The sequence below is a fragment of the Dermochelys coriacea genome, chromosome 7 (genome assembly GCF_009764565.3).
Source record: "Dermochelys coriacea isolate rDerCor1 chromosome 7, rDerCor1.pri.v4, whole genome shotgun sequence".
NCBI classification, from domain to species: Eukaryota; Metazoa; Chordata; order Testudines; family Dermochelyidae; genus Dermochelys; species Dermochelys coriacea.
The window spans coordinates 42,946,351-42,958,958 of NC_050074.1; the positions used below are offsets into that span (position 1 = coordinate 42,946,351).

At 43.2% G+C, this 12,608-nt stretch overlaps 1 protein-coding gene across 1 annotated transcript in view; it reads left to right on the forward strand.

Annotated features, from left to right (window-relative positions):
- The first annotated feature begins 827 nt into the window (after positions 1–827).
- Positions 828–12,608, forward strand: part of SFMBT1 (Scm like with four mbt domains 1) — a 146,135-nt gene continuing 134,354 nt past the window's right edge. Inside the window, exon 1 of the mRNA XM_043518861.1 lies at positions 828–949. Coding sequence (XP_043374796.1) covers positions 844–949 — 106 coding nt within the window. The 5' untranslated portion in view covers positions 828–843. The remainder of the gene's footprint in view (positions 950–12,608) is intronic.

A 12,608-nucleotide genomic window follows, 5' to 3' on the forward strand; every position in this document is an offset into this window, starting at 1 on the left:
GGTTTAAAAATAGCGTACGCTGTTTTTCTGCCTACCCTTTTCAAGAGTAGATCGATTTAGGGCCCGCTCCCTGCAACCTTTACTCGCGGAAGCAATTGCTCGTGCAGCGGCACCTCGTTCGAGTGAAATCATGTCGGGAAATAAATCCGTGGGGTGTATTTTGTGTATGTTGGAGCCAGCTCTGAGGACTACCACTATGAACAATTCTGCATTCTCTTTCTATTAAAAAAAAATAAGTCGGACTTATTTCAGTGAAATCAAGCGTCGGGGAGCAAACCACGGCAATAAAACATCAAAGGGAAGAGTGTGGGGGGGGGGGGGAAGATCTGTGTGTGTCCTGGGTTCGAACGGAACAGAGCGTGTTTCCTTGCTGTGGACAAAGTCCTGCGATGAAAAGAAGAGGCCGGGTGAAAGGCTCCGGGGGGCATGTGTCATACACATCCGCCCCTCTCTGTTAATGTACCCCCCGGAGCATGACTGAGCGCTGGATCTTAGTGGGTTAAAAGGGGGCACCCCCTAGCCTTTTTCTGCTTTTACCCCCGCGTCCCATGGCGCCTTGCTCCCCAGGAGGCAGGTGTCGGGGCAGAGCGGGGCTCACGCCGCAGGGAACGGGTGCTAGGGCGGGGGGTGCCCAGCGGCGAGCAGCGCCAGAAAGTCCTGCCGTGCCGGACGGGACTGAGCGCCGGGGATCGGGACGAGGCGTGGGCTGCCTGGCCCGGTGCCGGCGCAGGTGGATGCCCGTCCCCACCCCGCGCAAAACTCAGCAAGTCGCTGCGCGGGGGCGTCAGAGCGCCCAAAAAGCCGGGAGGGAGGGGAGGGCAGAAGCGGGGAGGCGGCGGGCGCATGCGCTCCGCCTGGCCGTGCCATATTGGAATGAGGCGGCGAGCGGAGCGCCGGAGAGCCCGAGCCCCGGCAGCCAGCGGCGCAGGGCTGGAAAAACTCGCCGCAGGTAAGGCGGGCGCCGGCCGAGCCCCCCCGCGGGCGGAGCGGGGCCGGCCGCAGCTGCTGGGCGCGTTTTGCCGGCCGCTCGCGGGCCCCCCCGGCTTTTTCTCGCCTCCCGAAGTTTTGCTGCGGAAGGCGGCCAGGCAGGGCGGCAGGCGCAGCGCCGGGAGGAGGGAGCGGCGAGCGCGGCTCCCAGAGAGATGCGCGGGCTGGAGAGGGGCCGCTGCGGATGCGCCAGCCCCGCGCGCAGCGGGCGGCCCCGCAACTGCCCGCGAAAGTCACCGCGCGCGCTCGGGAGCGCCGGCGGCCGCCCCAGAGGAGGCGTCCGGCTGCGCGCCCCTTGGCGAAGGGAGCCCGCGCGGCTGCCGCTTGCTAAAGTTCCCCCTGGGGGGGCAGGGGCCGTGCTTGTTCTCTGCCCCGGCCTCGCGCGGGGAGCCTTGCTCGCGGGCTCCGCGCTGCTGCCCGGCCACCTTCCTTAAAGCTCTGGCCCCGTTTCTGCTCTGCAGCCTGGGGGGCCCTACGGGGAGGGGGTCAATCCCGCCGGATGCAATGTCCCCCTCCCTCCCTCCCTAACTTTGTGCTGCGGGGTGTGTGTGTTTTTTTTTTTTTTAAGTTCAGCCTGAAGTCGGGTAGTTTGTCCCCCTTCTGCTCGTTCCAAATAATTTTGAGTTAGGTCCTTACAAATTTCAGAGTAGCAGCCGTGTTAGTCTGTATTCGCGCAAAAAAAAAAAAAAAAAAAAAGAAAAGGAGGACTTGTGGCACCTTAGAGACTAACCAATTTATTTGAGCATAAGCTTTCGTGAGCTACAGCTCACTTCATCGGATGCATGTGAGCCGTCCTACTTGTCCCACGCCCCCCCCCTCCCCCGACAAAATGGCGTGTGGACGGGGATCTTTAAACGCGGGGATCTTTTGGATCCCCCCCCCCCCCCCCCGAAGAACAGCAGTGCAATATGCCGTGGGGCCGCGCTGCTCCTGTGTTTTCCAGCCGGCCAGTGCATCCCTCCCAGGCGGAGACGAGTTCCACGGGGATCAGTGGGCACTGCCCCATTCCGTGAATTGGCCTTTAAATCACTGACACGGAGGTCATTGCTTTTATTCTGAGGCAAGAGCGGCAGAAGCCACAAATGCAGATTCCAGTTGTTTTGGTAAACGTTTCAATTGCAGAGTTGTATGAGGCCTCCCCTCCCCCCAGAACGTAGGAACTGCTGGCAGCTCCCTCGGGACTTTGCACTGTGTTTAAAAACAATACTGCTTGTACTGCCTTCCCATTTTATATTTTGCTGCTTCTCCCCAGCCCCGTTTTCTTTCACTAACTGGATGTGCTCAAGAAAACAAGATCTTTGTTTCTTTAGGAGTTAATCTGCCTTGATAGCTTATTCTGCTCCTAAAGTGGTAAATCCTCCATTTGTGACACTAGCAGTTGGTTGCTGTGGAGATTATGATGATGCCATAGGACTCGAACTTCACTTTAGGGGAATAAGATTAAGGGGAAACAAAAGTAAACTGCAGAGGAGAGGAGAAAATGTGACACAAGCACAATTGTTCCTAAATGGGAAAGATTCTGAAAGCTTTCCATGGGCATCAGAAGCTCTTAGTATTCTCTCCGCCCCCCCGCCCCCGCAAAAAAAAAAAATCTTGGCTGGGCTACAGGAAGGAGTCTAGGGTAGAAATAGGGCAGGGAAAAGAAAAACAAGCCCGGAAATTACTGTGAGTTTCTAACAAGGTGGGCTATTAATATCCCACAAGGCCTTCTTTTAGACTACATAATAGGCCAGGGTGATGGCTGTTTAATGGTCCCAGGTGGGCTTTACTGGAATGATTACATGTACTTTGGAGAAACTTGTTGCCATCATAAAAGGTGATTAAAAACAGTAACAGTCATGTCATAGTTCTACCACTTTGACAGTAGAATTCTACTGTAAGATGTTTTAGTGGTTTTTGTAGCAAAGAAAAAAGGCCTACATTGCTGCTTCTCTTCTGTCAGCTCCCTCCAGGGAGCTTGTGGCTGTCAGTAGCCTGGGAGGTTACTACAGTGAACATTTTAATAATCCAGAATGTAAGGTGCATGATTCTGAAATCACTGGAAAAACTAAGATCTATCTTGCAAGTTATAAAGATAACTTTGTGTTGCAACATGCAGTAGATTTATGGTGAATGTGGATTCGTTAGTTAGCAGTTGGCTTCTAATGACCAAAGAATAAAAGTTTGTCAACTCTCCATAGCCGGGAATATCACTTATTGCTTGTATAGCACCTAGTACAATGGAGCTCTGACTTAGTTAAGCCTGTGGTGTTACGGCAATATAATCATTTTTTTGAAGTAAAGTAAATCAGTGTAAGATGGCAGTAAGCTAGTAAATTGTGAACATTTTGAGGGACTCGCTTACTTACAGTTGGTGTTCTAGCTATAAACTTTACAATTTAAAATGTTAAATATGCATTACAAAATGATCTGCTATGGAAACACATCTGTTTGCCTCCTTCCTTAATTTCAGTATTCTTAGGTTTTGCAAAATAACTGCATTTTACTTTGACTTGTTTCTTGCCACTCTGGTTGGAGGATGAGAATGTGATCTGTCTCTTCCAGCACCATTATTAGAGGAGTAATAGGAAGAGATACTTGAATGAGTTATGGAACAACTTAGGCTTCAGTGGTTGTAAAACTGGGGGGGTGGGGGAAAGAGAAAGGAGTACTTGTGGCACCTTAGAGACTAACAAATTTATTTGAGCATAAGCTTTCGTGAGCTTCATGCATCTGATGAAGTGAGCTGTAGCTCACGAAAGCTTATGCTCAAATAAATTTGTTAGTCTCTAAGGTGCCACAAGTACTCCTTTTTCTTTTTTGCGAATACAGACTAACACGGCTGCTACTCTAAAACCTGTAAAACTGAAAGAGCTCACTTCAAACACCTTTCTATGGTTTGTGTTGCTTTAAAATGAAAGGGTGGGAGAATGCAGTTTACTAATTTTTAGTTTACTTTTTGCTGGGTGACTTAATTTCACTTGGTAGAACAGTGAAGTGTTCCATGGCCCTAAAGCTGGTGCACAGATTTCACCACAGGGGAAAAAAGCTGCATAGAATAAATATCAGAGCTAGAGCGACTAACTTAGTAATTATTGATCCATCACATTTTTTCTTTTTATTCTTCTTCATTGACTTCCTGCTGTTGAATTAACTGAACAATTGTTTAGTAGACTGCAGGTTTTACAGCATGGGGAAAATAGAGTGTAAGGAAATAAGCTAGCACCTGACAGTATTCCTGGTTGGATGCTTGGATTTTTATATTCTCTGCACCCTTTCAGTGCCTTGCATCTGAGGTTTTCAAAGGGCTTTATGAAGAATTGATCCTCACAATTGTTGTCAATCAAGGATTTTGTTACTATTTTACGGATAGTTTTTGGTGGTGGTGTGTTCCTCAGCAAACCAGTGGCAGGTCTAAGAATAGCATCCTGTCCTTTTGATTTTAAGTCCCTGTGCCCTTCCACGCACACCTTTTCCAAATCCATACTGTTCCACTCAGCAGGTCGCTTGTAACTTCGCAGCACTACTTCTGTTTACAAAGTTCTGCCATAGTAACATGCCGCTATGATGCGGACATTGATACTGTCACCTTCTGGTAACCAGATTTAAAGTAATGCAGTCCAAAGGGTTGGGAGCTTATTTACATGAGCACGTTATTTACAGAAGGGAGTAAATTAAACTTACTAAAATGTGCTGTAAATGCAGGGAAAATTGAACATGGGGGAAAGTATTATGTGAGGAGGTCCTATTAGAAGTTCCTTCTTACACATCAGTCTTACTACATAACTGAAATTCTTGTCATATGTGATCTTTCTGTATCGGTTAGCAGTGCTACAAGTAAGGTGCCACAAGTACTCCTTTTTCTTTTTGCGAATACAGACTAACACGGCTGCTACTCTGAAACAATAATTTTAACACAACAGAAGAACAGGTAGATTGTCTTGTTATCCTTCAAGGTAGTTTCCTTTTCAGGTACATATTTTCATAGCACTATAACATAAGTTAATTATGTAGGATACAGAGGATCTTACCTGTCATGTGTCTTCTGTAATTTTAACTTCTCTTATTAAATGCATGCTTGTAACAGAAGTTTTATGGGTTCTGAGGAAGTGAAGTGTTTACTACTACTGCTCTGAAACCTGTTTAGCCAGTGTACATCTAATGTAGCTATGTAGAACAGCAAACAGGGATACTACTTGATGTCTAATGGATTTTCAATATTTGCCTGTTTGTGGTTTGAAGCAGTAGCACGTTTCTGTGCTAGACTTGTGGTGGACTTCAGTTTCTTCTGTTTGTTTTTGTTTTCCCCCCAGTGCTGCTGGAATATGGCTCTAAAGTTAGAGAGGGACTCAACTAGTTTTAGGCCCCCAATTTAGATGTGACAGGCTTTTGTTTGTTTTCAGGGGTTTTTACAAAATACAATAACTCTTAATCTAAACAATCTAAACAAGCTTTAAGTAAAAACAAATATTTTCCTGACTTTCTGAAGACAAACATTGTTTTAATAGGTAGGATCCTGAAAGTGAAACTCATTAGTCTACTTTTTCCAAACTGAGTAAAGGTGAAAAGGAAATAACATTTTTTTTAATTTAAATTTTTAATAATCTCATTTTAGTAACACAAGCAAAGATGTGCTTTTTAAACTGAGTTTCATATGACTGACTTCCTAACAATCTGTAAAATATTCTATTCTCGCTAATATGAGACAAATATTGTAAAAATGTACAAAAGAGGTATGCAAAGTGCAGCTTCCATGCTTTACTGCTAACTGAGCAATGCGGGTTCCAACAGCACAAAATATATAAAGTCTACCGTTCACATCGCATTAAAACAGCATGTAAGATGCATGTTGATCCATAAAACTGTCAGCCAAATCCCAACAAAAGGGAGGGAAAATCGACGCACTTGCAAAGCAAAAGAGAAATCGATGTTCTCAGGGCACTTTTTTTTTTTTTTTTTTTTTTAAACAAGCTTAACTTGTGGTAAGTGAGGTCATAGTTCTAAAACTTACTCTGAAACTGGCAAAGAAATATCCCTCCTGAAATACATGACATTGAGTACTGCTGTAGGAATATTAAAGTGCATTCTTAATATGGCATAGTTTATGGGAACCCACTATTTAAAAATTTAAGAAATGACTTTCTTTCTTTTAGACAAAGTGTGATCTGAGTATAGGTCAGAACCAGAATCTCTTGAATTTTAATTTCACCTTTAGCAATGATTCTCTGTGGCACTGTGAAGCTTCATATTTCCTGTCTGTTTCAACATGTGTAGTACTAGGGCTATGCTCGTATATTTAATGTGTGGATTAGTGTTTGTAAAACACTTTGGTGACTGTAGGTGCTACTTCAGTAGTGGGGGGGGGGGGACAACCCAGTGAAGTATAAAGCCACCACTGCTTACCACTTATACTGTACTTGCCATCTTTAATCAGGATTGCAGGGCACTGTGCTAGGCACAGTACAGACAAAACTTAAAATATAGTCCCTGCAAAAAGTGGTTGGCAATGTGACTGTTGGGCAGTATACAGCAACAAGAGAGCATGATCAAGACTTGCAAGAACTGAATCTTTCTAAAGTGTTTTTTGCAGAATACTATGATTTCAGCTTTCTCAAGTCTTATGTATTTATTGGTAATAAACATAGCTGTGTGTACGCCTGCTAACTTTCTGCTGCAATGAGTACTGTTGGCACGTAGTGCAAGGACTGCAAACCAGCTTTTGAGGGATGCCTTCCTCTTAGGCTGAAAAGGAAGTCCCTAAATTTTCAGTCTTTAACAAAAATTTCTTATTGTAACTGGTTTCAGGGTAGCAGCTGTTAGTCTGTATCCGCAAAAAGAAAAGGAGTATTTGTGGCACCTTAGAGACTAAGCTCAAGCTTCTTGTGCTCAAATAAATTTGTTAGTCGCTAAGGTGCCACACGTACTCCTTTTCTTTTTGTTGTAACTGGCAACTTTCAGCACAAATAACTCCGGTAAATTGACCTGGTTGCAGCTAATTATTTATGAACAGTATAACTAGCAACTGACTAGTATCATAAATCTTAACAATTTGTGGGGGTTAAATGGACCATAAGCAGTCCTTTGCTCTCTTTTTGGGTCACCCTTTGCAAGAACTTGCTGGTATTCAAGATCACTGTTTGTACTACTGAGCCAATTCATTTATAGTGGTTTGGTTTATTTCCCATTACATTTTAGGACATTCTTCTTCATTACAAAAATGACCTCCTTTCTTCAGAGACATCAGTTAGAAGGGATTTTCCTTTATAAGAAAGAGATGAATCTGATGTTATCTGGAAATGATGGGGCTATCAAACCAACTTTGATATTCTGTGTGTGTGCAGATCTTGGATTTAGAACTAAATCCAATGCAGTGCTGAGCACTCTCCTTTCCCATTTTAGTTGATAGGAATTGAGGGCTCTCAGTGCGCCTCAAGAGCACCTATCTGGAGGATTGGGTCTTCGGTATGAAAATAAGAGTAGAAATTGTGGAATTTGGTAGAAAGAAATCCTGCAGGCTCTTGATGTTTGGGTCATAGCTAATATTTTCCAGGAGTGAAGGTGGGTGAAGCAGGAATGCTGCAGTAGATAATTTTTGGGGAAAAGTGTTGAATTAATGTAATCTCAAGACTTCCCTTTTTTTGGGAACAGAGGTGAATTCTGTAAACAGCATGTTTAGGAACTTCATTTTTTTTCCCCCAAAAGAATGCAATTGAGTTGGAAAGTGAAGATGCTTCCCCGTAATGTTGTCATGCACAATCAGAACTGATGTCATGTTTCACTCCAGAGGTGCCTGTTTCTCAGCTTTGGGTTAAGTAGTTTGTCAGTATATGTCATGTCAATTTCATAGTGTCCTATGGGATTTGAGGTGTCAAATGTAAGATTTTTTTCTTCTCTAAAAAGAGCCTGAATGCATAGCAATAAAGTGTCCTACTAAGATATATATTTATAAAGGATTATCTAGGTACCTGAGAAAATTGGGAGTTGAATTGTGAAGGTTCAGATATGGTCCAAATTCATCCCTAGAGTAATTCTATTAAATGCATTATTTTTCTCATTAGAGGCAATGACAACCTTATTTCTAAACATGAATTCTTGTCTTCTGAGATGCATTTAAGGGCCATTACATTTTGGAAGCATTTTATATAAAGTTTAATGATGGCTTATTTCAGGATTTCTGCTAGCAAACCTCTTTATTCTGTAAAGACTTGTCTAAACTAGGGACATTTCACAAAAGTTTCCCAATCTTGCCACCACTGATTCTCTTGCAGGGAGGCTGCCACTGGCTTTCATGACCAGATTTGCTCTGAAAAAGGTTAGATGAAACAGTGCATAAAAAACAGCTGCCTTTCTAAATTTTAAAACTCTCTTAACATAACCTCTTCTATATTGCAAGCCTGACAAATATGCATATACACTTTCACTTTTTCTAATATCTAACTCTGTGTGGTAGAATATCTAATGGATACAAAGACTTAATTGCAATAAGGTATACTACATAAAAAGAAAAGGAGTACTTGTGGCACCTTAGAGATGAACAACTTTATTTGAGCATAAGCTTTCATTCGATGAAGTGAGCTGTAACTCACGAAAGCTTATGTTCAAATAAAGTTGTTCATCTCTAAGGTGCCACAAGTACTCCTTTTCTTTTTGTGGATACAGACTAACACGGCTGCTACTTTGAAACCTGTCAGTGTACTACATAGTTGCACAGTATCATATAAAGAACTAACCAAATATTAAGAACTTGAGCATATAAAAATAGGTGCACAACTTCTCACCAAACACTATCAGACATATGTGTTGCAGTTTGGCCTACCCACCTCCTCAGTACAGGATGTGACAATGTTACACAAACTTCAGTAGAGAAATAATTCAAGAAAGCAAGTGTTCCTTTTGTGGTTAACTCAGTTCAGTGTGACTTGAAGTAATACCATGAGGGTTAAAATTGCCAAATGAATAAAACTCAGAACCAAGTAGGAACAGTTAATCATACAACATTACAACCAGCTGGACAAGACTTGAACTCTTTTTAACTCATTAAGACTTGGAAAGCCAGGCCCCCAATATCTCTTTAAAATGATTGTGTTAGGATCCCATGGGTGCAGCCTGGGACTTCTGTGCCCCCTAAACTCTCCAGCCTGGGCTGTCTCTCCCAATGCCTTGCTAGTGAGGAGCAGCAAACCCTCCGGTTGCTGTTATCACTCAGCACAACAGCATGTGGTGCCCCACACCCAGCTAGATTGTATGAATGCTCCCAGAGCCACTCCTGAATCATGCAGGGAAAGGCACCAGGCAAATCCCCACCCCAGCTCCCAGCACTCTACCTCGGGATCCAGAGTAGCAGCCGTGTTAGTCTGTATTTGCAAAAAGAAAAGGAGTACTTGTGGCACCTTAGAGACTAACAAATTTACCTTAGACTCTAAGGTGCCACAAGTACTCCTTTTCTTTTTGCGAATACAGACTAACACGGCTGCTACTCTGAAACCTGTTATTATGCAAGGCACTGAATTTAGCCTTATAGAGTAGAAATCTATCAACTTCATGAAAAAACTCATACAGATACAGACAAACATCATCTTCCTCTCCAAATGCAAACAGATGGACATCATACCAAAAGGATTGAAGGTAAAAAATCCATTACAATCTACATACCACACAGACTATGCTGACAGCTTGTGCCACACACTCTCAAAGAAACTGCAGAACCACCATCCTCTATAGTAAACAGGGAAAGATTAAGAACAAATTTGTTAGTCTCTAAGATGCCACAAGTACTCCTTTTCTTTGTATTTCGGGAGTATACCATCTTGCACTGCTCTAGATGGGTAGTGCAAATTTAATAATTCATTTGCCACTTCATCTATGGAAAGTGGGTATACACCAGCCTTTGTAAACCTGAGCAGTTTTCTCGTACTTCATACAAACCTCACTGGTAAAGATAAACAGTTAAAGAAGTTTGATTACTAAAGATTTTTTTTTTTAAATGACTATAAGTGATAGGCAAAGAATCAGTTAGTTACCAAAATAAAATAAAATATAAGCACGCAGTCTAAACTCCCAACCCTATTGGACTAGGCAACATCTAGATTAAGCAGTTTTTCTCACCGCACTGGCTATTGCAGTCCTTAATATAGAGATTTGCCCCTTAAATCTGGGCCAGTCTCCTCTGTTATTGACAGGTTTCAGAGTAGCAGCCATGTTAGTCTGTATCTGCAAAAAGAAAAGGAGGACTTGTGGCACGACAGAGACTAACACATTTATTTGAGCATAAGCTTTCGTGAGCTACAGCTCACTTCATCGGATGCATGTCCTCCTTTTCTTTTTTCTCCTCTGTTGGAGTCTCAAGTCTTCAGTGTCCTTGCTGGTTTCAGCATAGTGGGGGCAGGAGAAAAGCAAAGCATGGGCCTGCTGTGTTCTGTTATACCCTCAGTCCCATGTGCTCGGGGAACACACAAGTCCAGGCATGTCTGGTGGGCATTACTGATTCTCTAGGCAAGCTTGAGCAATTCCCCTAGTGTGACCTCCTGCAGGTGAGTCACTGAATTGTAACTTGATTGCTGGACAATGGTGGTTGATGGATTGTTTGACACCCCACCCGGGTGTTGGTTATTTCCTTGATGTTGCCTCTGGGGAGCTGATATTTGGCTGATTCTCCAATTTACAGCATGTTTTAGTGACAACCATACAACACAGTTCTTATAACTTCATATGCATTAATGATGTATATGTATGGATAACAAAATGTCTTTCAGCAGATCATAACCTTTCTGCTGATACCTTACAAGGCATGCTTTATATGTAAGATCATGATTAAATAAAAATGAGGAATATAAGCATTACAGGATGCTCCCCCAAGGATAGAATGTCACAGTTATATACATTTTTTTTTTTCTTTCCTCCCTGCTGTCTTTCAGGATGCAACAAAGTTACTGGTGAGGTGCTTTGATCCAGCATCCCATCAAATTGTCTTGAGACCCTGGAGTAGGGTGCTGCTTCTATGGTATTAGTACTGTAGAATGTAGATATTGAAAGTCACCATTTCACTTAATTATCATTAACACTTGGCAAATGTAAAAACATTTTTAATTTACCTGGTAACAATGGTTTATAACAATTGTATACAAACCATATACTGTATCTATGGCAAAAATATCAGCATGGGATGTTTCCAAATAGTCATCTTTTCAGAAAGTCAAACTGTAATAAGTTGGACTGTTGCAGGGAATTTTCCAAATGTATTTCAGAGCCCATAGACTTCTAGTCTAGGAATTCAGAATCAACTCCTGTAGAGGGATAAGTACATCCAGTCATGAAGAAAAACCTTATTTCTGATAAATTGGATTTTGGTGTACTGTTGAATATCTTCTGCTCTTTACTTAACCCCTTTGCAAACTTTTACCTTTATAGTGTGCCTAGGGGTTCTCACAATAACTTTTTTGGTGGCCTCAAAGTGCGATCACCAACTCTCACTGGTGGCTGCACTGACACTTTTTCCTAAAATACTTTAGGAAAAACAATTAAGTATGCACAGATACATGTTCAAATAATAGTAATTTATATTTGTAGAGGGTTTTTTTGGCAGACTCAATAATAAAAATAATGCCGCCTCCCCCTTTCGGAGTAATATTTGTATTAGGGCTGTCAAGTGATTTAAAAAAAAATTGCAGTGTTAAACAATACCAGAATACCATTTATTTAAATATTTTTGCATGTTTTCTACATTTTCAAATATATTGACTTCCATTACAACACAGAACACAAAGTGTACAGTGCTCACTTTATATTTATTTTTATTACAAATGTTTGCACTGTAAAAACAAAAGAAATAGTATTTTTCAATTCACATAGTGTAATCTCTTTATCATGGAAGTTGACCCTACAAATGTAGAATCATGTACAAAAATAACTTCATTCAAAAAGAAAATAATGTAAAACTTTAGAGCCTACAAGTCCACTCAGCCCTACTTCTTGTTCAGCCAGTCGCTAAGACAAACAAGTTTGTTTACATTTGCAGAAGATAATGCTGCCTACTTCTTGTTTACAATGTCACCTGAAAGTGAGAACATGTGTTGTAGACAGCTTCACAAGATATTTACGTGCCAGATGTGCAGCTGGGGACTGGAATTGCATGGCTGTAGCCAGGGATCGGAGCCTGTGCAGCCAGAGGTGTGGGTCAGCGCCCTGGGCCAGTGCCTGCCGCCACATGGCCAGAAACCAGGGCTGCGTGGCTAGATCCAGAAGTCAGTGCCTGCTGCTTTGTGACTGGAGCCTAAGCTCACTGCTGCGGGCCAGGGCTGGGGTTGGCATGCGTGGCCGGAGCCTGGGAACAGAGCTGTAGATTGATGCCTGCAGCTGGGACAGGATTAGGGGCAGGGCTGGGGCTGCATGGCCAGAACTGGGAGCCAGAGGCCAACTGCAGCTCTGTGAATGGAGCTGAGGGTTGGCACCCAAAGCCTCGTGGTTGGAGCCTGCTGCCCCAGATGCAGATTACCCACAGCTGCATGGCCAGCACCCACCACTGTGCAGCCAGAGCTTGGGACTGGAGCTGGGGTGCAGTGCCTGCTGCCACAAAGCTGGAACCAGGGCCCAGAGGCTGATGCCCTGCAGCCAGAGCAAGGGGGTGTCGGTACCCACTGCCCCAC